This window comes from Lottia gigantea, assembly GCF_000327385.1.
Source record: "Lottia gigantea unplaced genomic scaffold LOTGIsca_9, whole genome shotgun sequence".
NCBI lineage: Eukaryota > Metazoa > Mollusca > Gastropoda > Lottiidae > Lottia > Lottia gigantea.
Window position 1 is genome coordinate 1,755,068 of NW_008710950.1, and position 17,942 is coordinate 1,773,009.

General features: G+C 31.9%; 1 protein-coding gene across 1 annotated transcript; it reads left to right on the top strand.

Moving 5' to 3' along the window:
* Positions 1-14,110: 14,110 nt before the first annotated feature.
* Positions 14,111-17,942, top strand: LOTGIDRAFT_155726 (hypothetical protein; the record flags this gene model as incomplete). The annotated part of the gene is made up of 2 exons (XM_009068256.1): positions 14,111-14,981; positions 17,881-17,942. The coding sequence occupies 2 exons, from the start codon at positions 14,111-14,113 to the stop codon at positions 17,940-17,942; spliced, it is 933 nt and encodes a 310-aa protein (XP_009066504.1).

A 17,942-nucleotide genomic window follows, 5' to 3' on the forward strand; every position in this document is an offset into this window, starting at 1 on the left:
CTTCTATTCAAGCAATAAAATGTGTAAGCCACGAGATTCATATGAAGCATGTCTCTATAATCATCATTTCATTGCGAATCGAAACAGGTTTCTGTTTTGGAGATAGTGTTTCTTTTACTATTACTTCAAAAATATAGTCGTTGACTGTGTCACATAGATATATTCTTGGCATTCCATAACTTGTCCGAGTTATGTTCGCACTCGAGAATTAAAACAAATCCTTCTCCATCAGGAAGTAAATCCATTTCTATAAAGATTTTACTCTGAAAATACCCTTAAACCAAATTACAATGTTCTTAATCTACAATAAGGTTCAATAATTCAATCGATTGATAATACTGAAGGAACTACTGTTTTCAAGGCAGGTTCATGCCTTAACGACTCTCGAATTTATAAAGATATGTTTTTGTCACGACGCTAATTGGTGTAGCTTTTAAGGCCTCAAGCCATGTTCGTTTTTTTCATGCTGAACTGTATAATAAATCGGTAGAATGAGCGAGTCGTCTAATGAAACCTTAGTTTTTCTATCGGTTAGAGATCTGCCAGACAGGTTTAACGTGACAAGGAATACCAGATTAAAACACGATTCTAGACAGACACGGTTGGTGATAAGCTCTTAATTAAAAGTTTGTCCTTGAATCAAGCATCTGAAGTTCTCGCCGCCCAATTTATCTATAAACAATTGTATAGGGTTTACATTTGTGACCTGACTTAAAATGTGTCGGCGTCAGGAATACCGGAGTTATGCACAAAGTCTACGAAATGAAGATGTGCAATACAACTCGGTAAATTAACTTTGAACAAAAATGGATGAGACCGAAGACAATGACAATATAAAATGTATGTAATCAATGTAGGCGTTAGCTCTGTAAAAACACAACGGATATTAAATGTGTTCACTCCGAAACAGGGATGGTTGTGGTTGGCAAACCAAATCTATGATGTTGTGTAGAAGTAAAACTGGCTTTCCTTGTTAATATGAAAGTTAATTTTAGGTAAAACTGAAAGGAGGAAGTTGAATTAGATCAAGAATGATTTATCATCACCCTAATAGTTTCCTCGGTCGGTGATTTTGTCATTTCTACCCACTTTCGTCTAATTAGAATTGATAACGTCATGTCTCCAGAGAACAAAAATCATGTAGATCATCAGCATAATATTTGTTTAAGGATTGTCAAGCTTCACAGAATATGCAGATTGTACAATAGTATTGATAACGTCATGTCTTTATAATTACCATTTATTGACAAGGGATTATTAAGTTTATTTAGTTTATCAATAAAATTTAGAAGGGCAAATCAATACTCCAAAGTAATAAGGTGTGTTATCCTTTCAGTCAATGTGATTCTCAGGAATATTCCACTGATTTTGTAGATAATGATAATCACATAGATTAAATCTAATCAAGCTTAAATAGCGATTTTCAGTGAAATCGATTTAAACATGTTGACTTTCAAACCTGCACAGATGAGAAACATGATATGTGTAATGCATTTATTTAGTATTCGGGTGTTATTCAATTAAATTGGGTTTAAATAACTGGAACCAATAGTGTTTTTAATAGAATTTGAAAATTTCCAATAATCAACGGTCTTGTCATTTGACTGGTATTTTAAATAGTTGCATACAAAGATTCTGTTGATATCATACACGTATCAGTCAGGCGGTTTCCGGGTTGTGACTTGCAGAGATTAGATTCCCTCATAATTTTAGGAAAAAAGAATTTACTATATATTTTCTCGCATGTTTTTCTTTGTGTGAAAAAGTTTAAAATTGCCATTAATGCACTTTTATATTTTCAGCTTGAGCAATTCGCTTTTAATGATACTTGTAACCATATATTCACGTATACAGATCAGATAGTAGCGTTATTAAAGGTACACTACCTCTTGGGAAAAACAACAAATTAAATTTTTTAAATATGGTCAAAATGAGTCTATTAAATGCATTTGTGGACTTACTGGTGTCATAACTATACAACATAATCCATCTATAAACCAATAAAGTGATTATTGAATCACGCTTCAAAGCATTTTTCAATAATTACTTAGCTCAATGGATATATTGTCTTATATATATTGTATCGTTTAGTCATGTCACGGATAAGTCCACCTGATGAATTTATACTCTAATTTTCTTTAATATTTCAGAAAAAAAATGAATTTGTTTATCCACAGCGCGCTTCATTCAAGATTTTGTAAAAAAAGAAAGCGATGTCCTGTGTTATTATCATCATTAGTGTCAATTAGTTAATGCAGTATCGATTTAGGTACATGTAAAATCATATACATGATAACCATATGTGATTTTCTTGAGACTTTCTATGTCCATTGTATGAGGTATCGTTCGTTAATCTTGTGTAATGGTAGTTGGTTGGTGGATGACATATTTCAGGTTAAACTGATACTTACTGGGAAAAGTAGTAGTTGGTAGTTTGAAAACCGTATCTGGATAAGTGTGGTGTGATAGTTGAGATATTGCGTGATAGATTAATAAATGGCTTAAGTGGTCTGATGGTACCTGGCCGTAAATCAGAACAAGTGGTATTTAAATCAGTATGAACATTGAGTATTCAGATTATTGATCTAATCAGAAGTAACTTTAAATCATTTATCATCAATATTGATACCGCCTACTAATACTCTATGTGGGTTAATTACCCATATCCATAATACTAAGCCTTGTCTTAGTTTATTAACTTAAGAGATATCCGTTATGTATTATTAATACAATAACCCCATATTCATAAATCAGTTTTCCACATAAAAAAAAAACATTAATTGAAAAGCTAGGAAAGTTTTAATCACTATTTAGAATTATATTTTATGATCCTCTGACATTTTTAATCATTATATCTTAATATGATTTTTTAATGAATACAATATATCACGTCTTCATCCTAGACATATTCATTTAGTAAAAAATATCTGTCAAAAATAGTTTACTGTGTACTCTTAAAAATGTGACAGTGTAGACTTTGAAGAATTTTATGGCCATGTATTCCATTGAGGTTATTTGAAAATAATTATGAGAAGCGCCCATGCGACTAAACTTTTGCATGATGTATCTTTGACTTTTTAATGGATTTTTGAAATCCATTTTGAATTATTGGCTGCCAGACAGAAATAAGCTTTTGATAAACCATTGTGTGATGAAATCGACTTTCAGCTTGCTGTGAAATTCTATGAGTATTCATAAACTTGTCTGGGTTCATGTTAGATTCTTTGTTGTTATGTTATATTCAAACACTTTCTGAGAAACTGAAAATATGCTGAATTATCATGTTGTGCTCGATATCTACTGGGAATTTAATCATATATTGCCAGGAACTATACTCTTGATAACTATAATTTAATAATTATGAAGTCCGACAAAAAACCGTAAGCAACAGGTATTAAATATCTGATTTCATACTAAAAGCTCAAAATCAACATTCTTTTAATGAAGAATTGAATTTGAAGTCCAGTAACATTGTCAATTGCTAAGCAGGACACGCGGACTTAGTCCCTGGTGCCACTCTGCAACTGGGTTATTCCACTGACTACAATTGTAGGGAATGGGGATACACATAACTGGTATTGTTTATTTCCAAAAACCTTATTTTGTTGAGGATGAAGTATTTGTGGCGATATTTCGTTCCAAAAATGTTAATAAATATTAAAGTTTTCGAATTGGTGTGAGTAATCTGGTGACAATTTGTGGTTGGTTTCAGCTTAGTGAAGGCTTGATGTTAGTATGTAGAGCCCCGAACTTCACCCAATTTTTTTCGGTGACCCAAACCCAAGCTTTGTAATTGATCACGATATGGTTGTAATGTGGGTTAATTGAACTTAAGCCAAGAGATTCATATGAAGCATGTCTCTATAATCATCATTTCATTGCGAATCGAAACTGGTTTCTGTTTTGGAGATAGTGTTTCTTTTGATATTACTTCAAAAATATAGTCGTTGACTGTGTCACGTAGATATATTCTTGGCATTCCATAACTTGTCCGAGTTATGTTCGCACTCGAGAATAAAAACAAATCCTTCTCCATCAGGAAGTAAATCCATTTCTATAAAGATTTTACTCTGAAAATACCCTTAAACAAACCCAAGCTTTGTAATTGATCCGCGACCCTGAAATATGCCAGATTTTGGATCAAGTGTTACACTACAGTTCTTTAAACAAATGTCATTATGTCCTTGGAAATTTTTCCTATCTCGAACGTAGGATGTTGTGGCGCGTTTCATTTGCCAGGCGGCTTTGGTGTTTGTTTTTGATGAATGTCATCGCTGAAAAGGCCGCTTCGCAAACAAACGTCGTGCTAAATCGCATCAAAACAATCTGTCATTGCTTCTAGTTTTGGATAATGATAACCGATCAAACTCAGCCAGGTTTCCGCTAAAAATACATGTTGACATTTCACACATGCCGCCCGTCCGTGGACCTCTTTCACCCCGTAATGGGAACGATGCTGCGTTTAGTTTCGAGGCCCGCTGTACCACATGCGACCATTTCTCAGAATGAATCACGATTTCAAAGAATTCGAAGCGATAGTTCTTACTAAACTGTACTGTACGACCCCAAAAATGTTAATGTGACCAGTGCGACCCTAGACAGGTTGTGCGACCCTTTGAGTGTCTGCTAACGACCCAATTTTGGGTCGCAACCCATGTTTTGAAGACCCGGGATATAGAGATATATAGTTGAGTTATATTTGTGCATTATTGGGGTTACAACCAGTAACTTTGTATTGGGGTGTTGTAAGATAGTGATAGCACTTTAATTTGTCAATGCTTTTACATTCTTTTGTGAAATGGTTTTAACCTCTTAAAAGAGGTATTTTGATTAAGTAGATTCTAGTAATTGCCATGTAAGGTTTGTAATAACAGATTTTTATCCTAATAATGTTAATAGTTTATTCAAGAACTCGTCCACAATCTTACAAAAATTATTAATCACCTTTAAGTTGTAAATGGTTGTAAGTAATAAAATGAAAGGTAAGTAAAGATTGTAATTTAATAAAGAACCTAAACATAATTTCACTGTAGTTACGATACTGGAATTTACACTTGACTTCTTAAGTAATGTTTATTTTTCTCCCAACAGTTTTCTTAATTTACTTCAGATGATGCACTTGTATGTTCTCGGTTTCAACTAGGTAGTAAAAATAAACATTCTCATATCCAATTCTATTCTTATCAACTGACTTTCAATGAACCGTTTACTAGCCTGTATAGAATGTGGAGTGTATATTTAGACTTCGGTATTAATTATGTAAGCTTACTCCTTGCTGCGTGTCCAAAACAAACAATGATAAGGCTATATATTTGTATTAATTGAATTATTGATGCTGTTAATTAAGTTATACTCAGGCTCGGTGTTCAATGTACCCTTCATCTATACCTCCTTTGTCTGAGTTATTGATGTAGAACAACAACATCGAATTGAATCCCTTGAGTAGACAGTCAAAAAACTGGTTAACATAGTACATAAGTCCTAATTATTTACCAAAATCATAGAATAGCTTTCAATTAAATAAAAGTGAAAGAAAAGACCCCAAATTTTTTTATTGCGCTAAACAAATTTGATTACTATATGCCTACATCTTGGATTACACATACAATTTTGAACGATATTGAATGATTTCTTCATCTGATGTAAAAAAAAAAATTAATATTACTGGTGAACTCTATTTATCATGTATATTAACACTATTATCTCGTCAATTAACTCTACTAAGTGGACACTCTCATTGTTGACAAGCATGAGTGTACATTGACAACACGATAGTTTACATTGTCTTCTTCCATGTCAAGCAATGTTTAATATCTTCAGGATAAGAAAACTGGAATAACGGACCTGAAGACCTGGAGAATCGTTTAGTTGTGTCAGTAGATATGTAGTTTTATTTATTGGGATTTGGGTGAAACTTGGTATAGCGATATAGTCTGATGAATTAGTATTCTCATGTGGATTGATGTTATCTAAAACAGTTTTTGAATTGTTGCCCTTAACTTAATAAAAACGCCCCAGTATCATCTTGTGAACAGGAAAAAGAATATTGGTAATCCGATTGATTATTATTATTATTATTTATGAAGATATTCATTGTATTTTAGTGTAGAATCAGGTCTGGGCAAGCTATAACGTTAATAATTATTATACACTAGAGTGTTTAGAGTGTCTGGTGTTGATAGAATGATGCGATCTCAGACTAGGTCAAAGTTTATGCTGCTTTGACAATGTAACTACTGCTGGATGTTTTCTTGCCTGGCAATCTATCTTTCGATTTTCGATAGCATATTTCTTTATCTGATAATGCATAATAAGCCCAACAATCTTCTTTAATCTGTTAATCTTTCTTCTAATAAGAATATGTTTTATAATTTATTTAAATATAAATCTGATAATGTGATGTAATTAGCATTTCTTATCGTTTATTTCAGAGAAGGAAAACAAGAAAAAGCCTGTTGTTAGAATTAAAGTAAGTATTTTAATATATCTATTATCACTAACAATAGCTGTCTGGGGTTTGCGAAGTCGTGAATGATAGGTTAATAAGGCGATTTAACATTTAATTAAAATGCACAAATGAAGGATAAAAATCGATTACATTCTTAAATTCAGATTAAATTCTGGGTCGCTACAAAAAGAAAGATGACCATTAAAGATGGGTTCCCTTATTTCCATTTATGAAAATGAAAATGCTAATTCTTATATTAATAGAAATAAGAGGTGTTCTAATGACTTGTTTGTCTCACGTGTCCATAACTAATTCATAATTAGCTAAATTAGAAAAGAATTACCAGCAGAATTTCAATTAGTGACCGATCAAGAAAGGTCAAAACGTCTTGGTTTGTTTATCCAGACTGTACATACATGGACATTTATGATTGGTTAAAACTCTTAATTTTATGCAATAAGAACATAATGGTGTGGTTTAGAATACATAATAATTCATTAGAAACACCAAATAATCAAATAGTTTGCTTAATTTGACATTAAACAATAAGGAAACCCATCTTTAGTAACATTTCCGAAAATTAATTTGACAGTTGTATCATGTTCAATTCGAATGGTTTGCTAAAAACCAAAACCGATTCTGAAATAGAAATAATAAATCTTAGATAACGGATGCTATTTCTAGAGGCGGCCCTAACACGTCCAAGTTTTCGCCTATCGGTCTATTAATTAATTTTGAAATTTTTTTATAATTTGCATAAATTGACATTTTTTGCATTCCTTGTTAAATTGAGTTACAATCTATTTTTCTGCATCTGTTTGAGAATGTTTTGGAATAAATAAAAGAAGTTTTGGTACTGATGAGGGATATCTCATGTGCACAGAGTGATCCAATTTTGACTTAGGTTTATAATCTTCTGGTTCAGTAGCTAAACGAAACTAGAAAGATTTATTTAAAATCAATTTTCTGGTAGTCAATATATGGCATCATATCATAATCATTCAATTTATAGAAATATAAATGGATGTAAAGATGCACACTAACGTGTCATATTCTGAACAAATGTTCTTACAATAAAAAGACATAAAGACATAAAGTACCATATACATCAAACTAATTAGAAAAAGGAACAAATTTCATCATAAATCAGTTTGACGTTGCATAATTTCAGTATTCCAGTTACTTACTAATGTGAAATCTCCACGTGAGAAACTTTCTATATAATTATTAATAATAATTAGAACACACTCCGCTTCATTTAATTTCTATTATTGCAACCCAGACTGAGTTATTATTCGTCAAGACTTCTGGTGCATTCCCGTGATATTAATTTTCAAATTTGTATGTCAATTATTTTGAACATGACTGACTTCCTAATCAGAAACATCATCAATATACACCTGAAGTCATCAAGTATTCCTTACCTGTTGCTGTCAAACATCAGTACAGTTACGTCGTTGCCCTTTCCTGTCAATTTCATAATATTGTGTACATTGCTCATATACAGATTCTTAGCCATTAGCAAATTGAAAGTTGGAGCATTTGTCCATTGTTCAATATATACTCATGATACGGTTGTTTATCACGAGATATGTTGCTATCTAAACTCTTGAAATTACTCTGGTAAATATCATGATAGGCCATCTAACTAGGGAGCTGTGGATTCTTTCGAAACTGACTCAAAAACCTATTTTGACTATGTGGTAGATGTAGGCACCGAACAATTCTACCCTGTTTACGTTTGACATCCAACCACTCTCGATTTTTTATTTCCCCAATTGCCAGTATTCGATGGTTGCATTCCTTTCGTTGCTTCCAATAATTATTTTACAATTTGTGCTCTTTAAAAGAAATACCTATTGGCAAGGTAAAGTTCAAAAGATTTTTCTTCTAGTTGGATGATGAAAGATGGTAAGATATGTGTTGCCTGTAGGATATATAAACGTTTAATTGTTTTAATAAATATTTTCTGACATTTAAAATGACATAGCCATCACTTTCTTTCACAGTATCATACCTATAAAAATATTTACAGTTTTATGTATGAGATCTCGTTGAGCTAGGGTATGTTGATTTTTCTTTTTTTAACAGTATTGTGTCTAGATACACTTGCATTCTGATCATTACATCAATTATAAGTCATACACTTTCAGGCAATGCTAACAGCAGCAATTATAGTACTAAACCAACGTGATTGTGAAAACTTTTCACCATAGAATATGATTCGATTCTACAGAATCCAAACACTCCATAAACTGAAAGATTCCAAAAACCTGTAAGAATCATACCCGGATATTCCTTTAAATGTGATATGTATCGTCTTGAGTTAGAGCTTGAGCTTGGTGTTGAAATACTGACCTCAATAGCTTTGAGGTAAATAAATACATATGAGCTCATAGATAGAATTTTAAATTGATTCAAGTTTCACCACTATAATTATAAACTCTAGCATTAAATTGTTACCCAAGATGAAATTTTAATTGTATTTTAATTAAATACAGTGATGCACTAGCTTCAATTAACATCATAGTTTCATGTCCTAGTATACGACAAGAGAGTTGTTGAATTCTTAAACTTGGTTAAAATGAGTCTTTGCTCATAAGTGGACTTACCTGGTGCCAAAACTATAGGGCAGAATCCCTCTATAATTCAAAAAATCCATAGAGCTAAGTAATAAATGAAATATGTAATTTTGAAACATGCTAAGAAACATGTTTCAAATAATTATTTAGTTTAATGGATATATCTTCTTATATTGATATTCTATTTAGTCATGGTACCTGGTAAGTACAACTGATGAATATATACACTTATTACCATTTCTGAAACTTCATATTTTATGTCAATTAGTATTCTTGTAACGAATGGAGTATAATAAGAGAAATCTGTTTATAAACGATGTTATCAAAATGTCAACAATTGGCAGAGGACTGGATTGTACCTAATAATAACGATTTGTAGAAGATGTTATTCAGGCGTGAAGGTGATACTGTATGATGTCACAATTTATAATTTGTTTCTTTTGAGTGACGTATAATGTGTCAGATGGTGGGAGGCGGAAGTTAAAACCCCACGCCTGTTAAATTATAGGCGATACTAACAATTCTTCCAATATTTCACCACATTTAAATTCCAATGGAAAACGTTTTTATGATATTGTTTTCATGTCCAATCGTTCAAAATTGTCAAGAGAATAAAAGAAATCCCAGAAAGACAAAGGTATTATTTTTATTTCTATAGCTGCTATCTGTTGTATTAAGATTTTGAAATTAGAAATAAAGAAGATATTTTTGGTTCATTGAAATCCAAAACTTGTGTCGTGTGGAGACTGTGTGACGTGATAAAATGGTTTTGAAGACGCCAAACATTAGTTATCAGAGTTGTACGATGTGACATCAGTAGTGCATGGAATCTCTAAAAGGCGTTCCCCTTCACAAATACCATGCCTTTAATCTTGTCGAAGGAAAGAGGCACACCCTAAAGGAATACTACCTCTTCTAATGGACATACAATTTAAAAATGTGTTTAATGAGACTATTATATTCATCAGCTGGATTTACCAGATGTCATGACTAAAGAAAAGAATTTCCATATAAAGACGACACATTCATTAAACTAAATAATTGTTGAAACACTAAAATACTTAGTTTAATGAATTATTACTTATTATTGGATTATTGAGGGATTATGTTGTATGCTGTTGACACCGGGTATGTCCAATGATGAACAAAAACTCATTTTGGCCAAGTCTAAAAATTTCAAATAATAGTATACATATAACTTTGCAAAATAATCTTTTGGTATTTTGTATTTTAATCTTACAAAAAGTCAAATGAGGCAAATTTGTTAGTGAAGTAACACTACGGAAATATGCCAATACGACAATCTGTCAGTTCAAATTCCACCTTTATCATTTCAACGCCAGAACGTTTTGATCGATAGAAGCAAATTCAAGACTACAAAAAGTCCATCTTGGAATGTAACCAATATCTTTTGAGTTGACAATAAATCTAGTTTAGGTTGGAATAGAAAACAAATTAATCTTGAAATTGGTGCCAAGTAAAACATAAGAAAATACTTGCGTAAGATTTAAATTTACTTGTTGACGCCTGCAATAACATGATGTTTAATAATTAGTCAGATATATATAGATTTATTAACAGTTTCACATAACTAATTGTCTTATAACACATTCTTGTCTTCTTAATATATACACAGTTATGATAGCTTACCACAACATACTCGCAGTTAAAGAGGCTACATCACTACAGACCGCAATGATTTTATCTTCGTTAAAAAAATTACAATCACAACTAAATTAAGTGCAGTTATAGTTTGCAGGAATTCCTTATCAAGCCAATTTCATTCCACTTGCGTTGAATTTGTAGTAGTTTATGAGTGTGAGTTGCATTTATATTAAATAGGAAACTGAATGTTATGGTGACATAAAATGCGTTGATCTTGAAAACTTTATAAGCAAATAAAGTTTTTAAAACAAAGATTTTTCCCATCAAAGACATGACTGTAAAAACAAAATATGTTTCACAATATTAATCAAATTGATACATATTTTATATAATTCACTCATCGTACCCCAACATAACTTCTTATACTTAAAAACATCATAAACTGGTGGGATTGAAAAAAAGGATTATAATGTGTTAATATGTGTTATATATTGAGTTGTAATGAGTTTATATATACATGCAATTGATTTATATAGAGATGAAATGAGTTTATGTTAAGATGTTATAACTTTATATCGACTTGTAATTAGTCTGTTGTAATGAGTTTAGAGTTGTAATTGATTTGTATAGAGATGAAATAAGTTCATATCGAGTTGTGATGGGTTAATATTGAAGTTTATTGAGTTATAATACGTTTATATTAAATGGAGTTCAAATTGAGTTATAGTGAGTTTATATAGAGTTGTAATTGGCCTGTATAGAGTTGTAATGAGTTTAGAGTTGTAATTGATTTATATAGAGATGTAATAAGTTCATATCGAGTTGTGATGGGTTAATATTGAAGTTGTATTGAGTTATAATACGTTTATATTAAATGGAGTTCAAATTGAGTTAAAGTGAGTTTATATAGAGTTGTAATTGGTCTGTATAGAGTTGTAATGAGTTTAGAGTTGTAATTGATTTATATAGAGATGTAATAAGTTCATATCGAGTTGTGATGGGTTAATATTGAAGTTTATTGAGTTATAATACGTTTATATCAAATGGAGTTCAAATTGAGTTATAGTGAGTTTATATAGAGTTGTAATTGGTCTGTATAGAGTTGTAATGAGTTTAGAGTTGTAATTGATTTATATAGAGATGTAATAAGTTCATATCGAGGTGTAATGGGTTAATGTTGAATTGTATTGAGTTATAATACGTTTATATTAAATGGAGTTCAAATTGAGTTATGGTGAGTTTATATAGATTTGTAATGAGTTTATATTGAGTTGTTGCAAATTGAGTTTTATGTAATTTCTCTATGTGAAAGTATTGAGAATAAAGGAACTGACGCTATGGTATAGGAAACAGCTTTAGAAAGATTTAGCCATCTAGTCTAAAATAGATGAGAAAGTCAATGTAACTCACTATCGTGAGCAGATTATCTGTGAAATACATTGAACTTTAATTAATGTACCTTCCAGTATTTCTACTTTCATGCCAAGTTTTGGTGCATCTTTTACTAACATGGATATCTAATTTAAGAGTTTTATAATTGTAGATGTGAAATCAGTTTTAAAAAATTCAAACCAAATTTTAAAAAAATAGCGTAGAATCTATGTTATGGAAATGTTCCAAGTCAAATAAACAATTTTTAGATCATTAAAACATTCACAGTGGGTAATTAGTTTTATTTGGCTTAAATAATCGTCATAACAATTCTTTAATTATGTGTGGAACAGTTATCTTCAGGCATATTGTGATTGTTTCGATATGGAAAGTGTTTTGTTTAATTGACCACCGTTTGATTCAATGAAATAATGACGTCAAGAATGTATGAAGATATGATCAAACATTATTAGTTATCAGAATAAACAATAACATGAAGTATGATTGATGAGCTATTTCCAGTTTGGTCAATGTGACGATATTGAATATTTTTGCAGTTGCAATCCGAAGCGATTTAAAGACATTGCAAACCTGTTTTTGAATTTGACCTTTTAATTGATATGCATGATATAAAATCTGAAATTGTTTAAATTGCATGAAATTTCACTATTTTACACAGTAACTTCCATATCATCAAAATATGAACTCAACAAGTAGGATTTAATTTGACCTGATTCCTTTATAAATTTCCGGTTTTGGAATTGTTTATCATCACGCCCGAACTGTTCAATCGATAAATGTGCTATTTGAACACCATATCATGTTTTTCGTAAGAAATGCATGGCACTCAACATGTTAGTGTTAGCCATGTGAGATAAATTTATTATGGATAATATCGAGTTTGAGAAGATTAGAAATAAATTCCTTGTAGCAGGATACTGAAAATCGATTAAGTCTTGTTTTTAATGTATTTTGATATGACATGGTTTTGATCCTACACTTTTCAATATCATGCTTAGCAATAATGGTTCTATACGGGTTCCACTAACTCAATTATGTTTGGATTATTGGACAAAAAGTTGTGATGAGAAGCAAGAGTGTTGATATTCAAAGGCATGTTCAGTTAATCCAAACAAACCTTCTCTAATCATGCATCATTCTATACAAGATACAAAGCTGACATCATTAGTAAATACTGGTAAATTGTAACGAGAACCCTATTGTCATGAAAGCAATGACCGGGGTCACTCAGTAGCGGATTTGAATTTGTTCAAAGGTGATTTAGAATTAATTTATATCGTGTTCCCTATGAAATATAGAAGAGAGGAAATCAGAATCCAACATATCATATATCCAATGTTGTTTTGAAGCAAATTCTAGTATTATTTGTGTTGCAATCACAGAATATCATTGTTATATACGCTATGAATGTGATTATATGATCGTTTTTAGAGATTGTCTACGGAAATAATTTTTAATGTATCTAATTTTCTCTTAGAACAAGACGAAATTAGTTTAGACGTCATAGTATTATAGTGTACTGTTACAATTTTAACAGTAGTAGGCTGTTATTGGACAAGTTAGTCCGCCCTTGAAATTTGGCGCTTCCAAAAAAACATGATATTGCGCAAGGCAGAATTGAATATATATAAGGTGATAAACAAAAGCTAATAACAATTTCGTTCTCTACTTACAGGAAAACACGATTTATACAGCTGAAGTAGATACAGATATATTGTTCAACGAGTGGGAATTTCGTACTTTCATCTATCATGTGGAACGAAGACAACGATAAATATTCCAGCCTCTCGAGACGGCTTTTGTTCTATTAAAACTTTATAATTTACTAGAAAAGTATCTTAACTTAAGTAAAACGACTTGAAGACGTGAATTATCTTTTCAAACTGTAGACATTGGTGACAATATGGAATTAGTGTTTCATTATTGACTGACATCGTCTATTTAATAAGGATATAAAATACGTCTTTTACTAGATATATATTTCAGTATGTCGAATTTAACGTGTGATGTTATTCTTGCGGATAAAGCCGGGCCGCCACCCTTCTACTCAGCTTCTGTCCGCTACATAATCAGTGCTATATTAATGTGCGTTCCTATTACAACTATTGTTGGGAATGGCGTGGTGATAATTGCATTTTTTACCCATCGTCGGTTACGAACTGTTACTAATTATTTTGTGGCGTCGTTGGCTATAGCCGATATTGGAGTAGCAGTCTTTGTGATGCCATTTGCTATCTATCAACAACTGAGTAATAAGAACTGGACACTGGGACATACAATGTGCTTAGTGAATACAAGCTCAGACGTGATGTTATGTACTATTTCAATATTCCATTTATCTTGTATGGCAATAGACAGGTATCTGGCTATATGCCGACCATTTTTACATGAACGTATGACAAAAAAGATTGTTTTGCTAATGTTACTCGCTTGTTGGATTTTACCTTTATTCATTTCTTTTGTGCCAATTATGAACGAATGGAACCTGATTGGCATAGAAGATTACTATGATTGTCTGTTTCCTGAAGGAGCTCCAATGTGTGTTTTTGTCGTTAATATTCCATTTTCCCTCATCTGTTCGTCTTTCGCTTTTTACGTTCCTGTTGTATTTATGATCATTTGTAATGTGAAAATCTATATGGCTGCCAGACATCAGGCCATGCAAATTCGTAGTTTAGATGTGATGGGACACAGCAAAGGAAAGGGGAAATTTAAACAGGAAACGAAAGCAGCCAAGACATTAGGAATTATTATGGGCTGTTTTAGTGTCTGTTGGTTTCCATTTTTTATATTTAATGTAATCGACCCAATAATTGGCTACAAAATACCATATATTCCATGGTTGGTAGCTTTGTGGTTAGGTTATATTAATTCTATGATGAATCCTTTCTTATATTACTACTTTAACAGAAGTTTTAAAGCCGCTTTCAAAAGAATATTCAAATGCCGCATATGTAAAGGTTTCAGTGAATACGAAGACGACTATGTGTCCGGTGTAACAACGGGGTCCGAATGACAGGCAAATGGAATCCACGCATCAAATTCAACGCACATTCATTTACAAGAACTCACTTGAAAGAGTCGGTATGTAACTGGCAAATAATAGACAGCTGAGGAAAGAGTAATTAGCTCTGGTGCCAGAACCATAATACCTAACAAACTTTCTAGTAAGAATAAACATTGGATATAAACATTATACATTCAGAGAGTTAGTTAGAACTTGTTGGCTATTTATTTTTACACTTTTGCTCAAATATTTTGTTTAATGGTTTAACATGTTCATTTTTTTCGTCGTCGTTCATTTTTATATATTGTAAAACACCACATTAATACCAAAGCCCTACATATGTCGGGCTTGATCAATACCACCCTACGACGTCGGATTTTGAATCTAGATCAAACTGTATATCATGTCTGGTTTTATGTGGTTGTAATTTTATACGATACACGCTCAAAACATTCGATCCTGGAGTACTTATCCATAAACTTAAATCTGATCAGTGAACAGTTTCTGTGTGAAAATAACCTTCCAGAATTCAACTTGAAAGAGTTTTTTTATTTAAGTGGATTATTTAATGACGTCACTGGGTCATTCAATGTGACTTTGAAGGAATGAAGTCAACGATATTGTGCTTTAATCAGATTGTCGCATCTTCATACTGTCGCGTATTGGTGAACTGTTTTGTTACAGATTTCCATTATTTCAGGCTTTCTTACTATTTAGTTTGATGTTAAGATTTGTGAAATGTTTCAAAATTGTTATAAATGTTAATTAATTAATGAATTAATCTTTTATTCATTGTGCTATATGATACATTTGTCATTTATCTTCCCAAAGTTACCGAAATTTCCCCAAAATGAAGTGTCAAGATGTCATGCGAAGTTAAGTAGAAAAAACACTAAATTAACGGTGTGTCTGTACTAGACAAGAGTGATACCTCGTCTTAAAATTCGTTTTCTGTTGTTTTTGAGCTATTTTATCATTCGACAGATTACAACATACGATTGAATCAACTACTTACCATAATATCAACAATACTGGCAGTAGATGAAAGATAAAAACTAATCTTGAATTATTCAAAATAAGTCTAATTGACTTTAAATTATCACGAACAATTTTTTGTTAGTCACAATATTATTCATTTCTCTTTCAAACATAAGTTGCTTAAAATCTATCAAAGAACATCGAAAGTCTGTATTATTAGAATATCGCATAAGGTCGGTCGTAGATGTCGACTAATGAGTAATTGCGTAAACATGGATACGATAATGGTGTGTTTATATTACCCAAATTGAAAGTTATAAATCCTCTGGACTAAGTTCGATTTTTCTTCTATCTCACAGGCATTAAAGAAAATATTACAAATAGGACTGGATCAGTTCAATGACTTTTTAGCGTCCAAGAAATATTTTCTTTTTAAATGTTCATGAAAACAACTACCCGATTACCCGAACTATGTACTTACCCCACCCAATAATCATACCTTCCTACCATTTGTTATTAACCATCATCTATATTTCAAATGTTATTTATTAAAGAATATTTGTTAACAAAGCGTTTGTTTTTTTCTTGATCTTTTGATAGAATGATGACCGTTCTCAGCTTGTCCTAAACACTTATCAATATAAGATAGTGTTTTACAGTCTATATATCTTACGTGCCTCCGTGTGTAGGCCTACGCACAAATAATAATCTCTTACGGGAGTAATGCATAAATGCCTATGCCTGTCCTTTCGTAACATTACTTAACCGCAATGTTACAACCTAAAATATCTACAGAAATTGGCAGAGACTACCAATCCAATTACCACATACGAAAGGAGAACACATACATCGCAAATTATCATTATGCTACACTTGAACTAACGAACCCGGTCATCGCTACTCCACTAGTATATTAAAATCACAAATTAATTTTATGAAGCTGGCAGAGCAAGTCAACATTATTGGGAAAACATTGCAGGTCACCCTTCAAGGTGTTGTACGGCAAAGAAATATCGTGTTTGTACGCATTATGATACTAGAACCAACAAACATGGGCTTCAGAAATTTCATTCCTCCACTTGAAAGAATGAATGAAATTGAACAGGTTACGTTACTCTAGTGGAATACCGTCACACATTAAAAAAAAATTCAGAATCATTATCTTAAATTCATTTTCTAATTTTATCTATTGAAAGAAATCTATTTCTCGTTAATTTTGGATCGTTTACTAATTTTGATAAATTATAGATAGTTAATTTGTCTCGCACCTAATTTCAATATCTCACTCATATTATATTTGGCTCGTTTCCCTAGACTTTATGTAATTTCTTGTAAATTCATGAAATATTTCACAGATATGTCGATGAAAAATTCAAACGAATCTCTTATCATTTGTCTGAATATTGACCCCTTCCCACTTTATTCTCCACGTGAAGGTTGCCTACAATTGCTTGATCATTAACTCTATTCACTAATTCGGTAATCATAAGAAAATTATCGACTTCATGCTGAGATAAAAGACACATTTTATGATGAAATTATGGCTCTGCTCTATATCTTCCAACAGTAATGTAGGGAACAGATCTATATCAACTAGAAACTATACAGAGACTATGTTATATAAGAGATGTATGGTCGACACTGCTACGGAATTGTCCAGTGAATTTACTATTCCATCTCGGTGAATTTCAGATTTAAATTCTTTCATTTCTCACGCGACCACCTTTATTAAGCAATCACCTTCAATATGCGACCATAGTTTGCGATATCAGCATCCGCTGGAAGCGAACGTTAACTTGTCATCTACCTACCTACCTACCAATATGCGACCACAATAAAATCCCCCTACCAGTTTTCAATGTAATTAGCGACTGATAAGCGACCATCTTCATTACGCGACCAGCGACCGTGTCTTTACACTCCCGTGTAA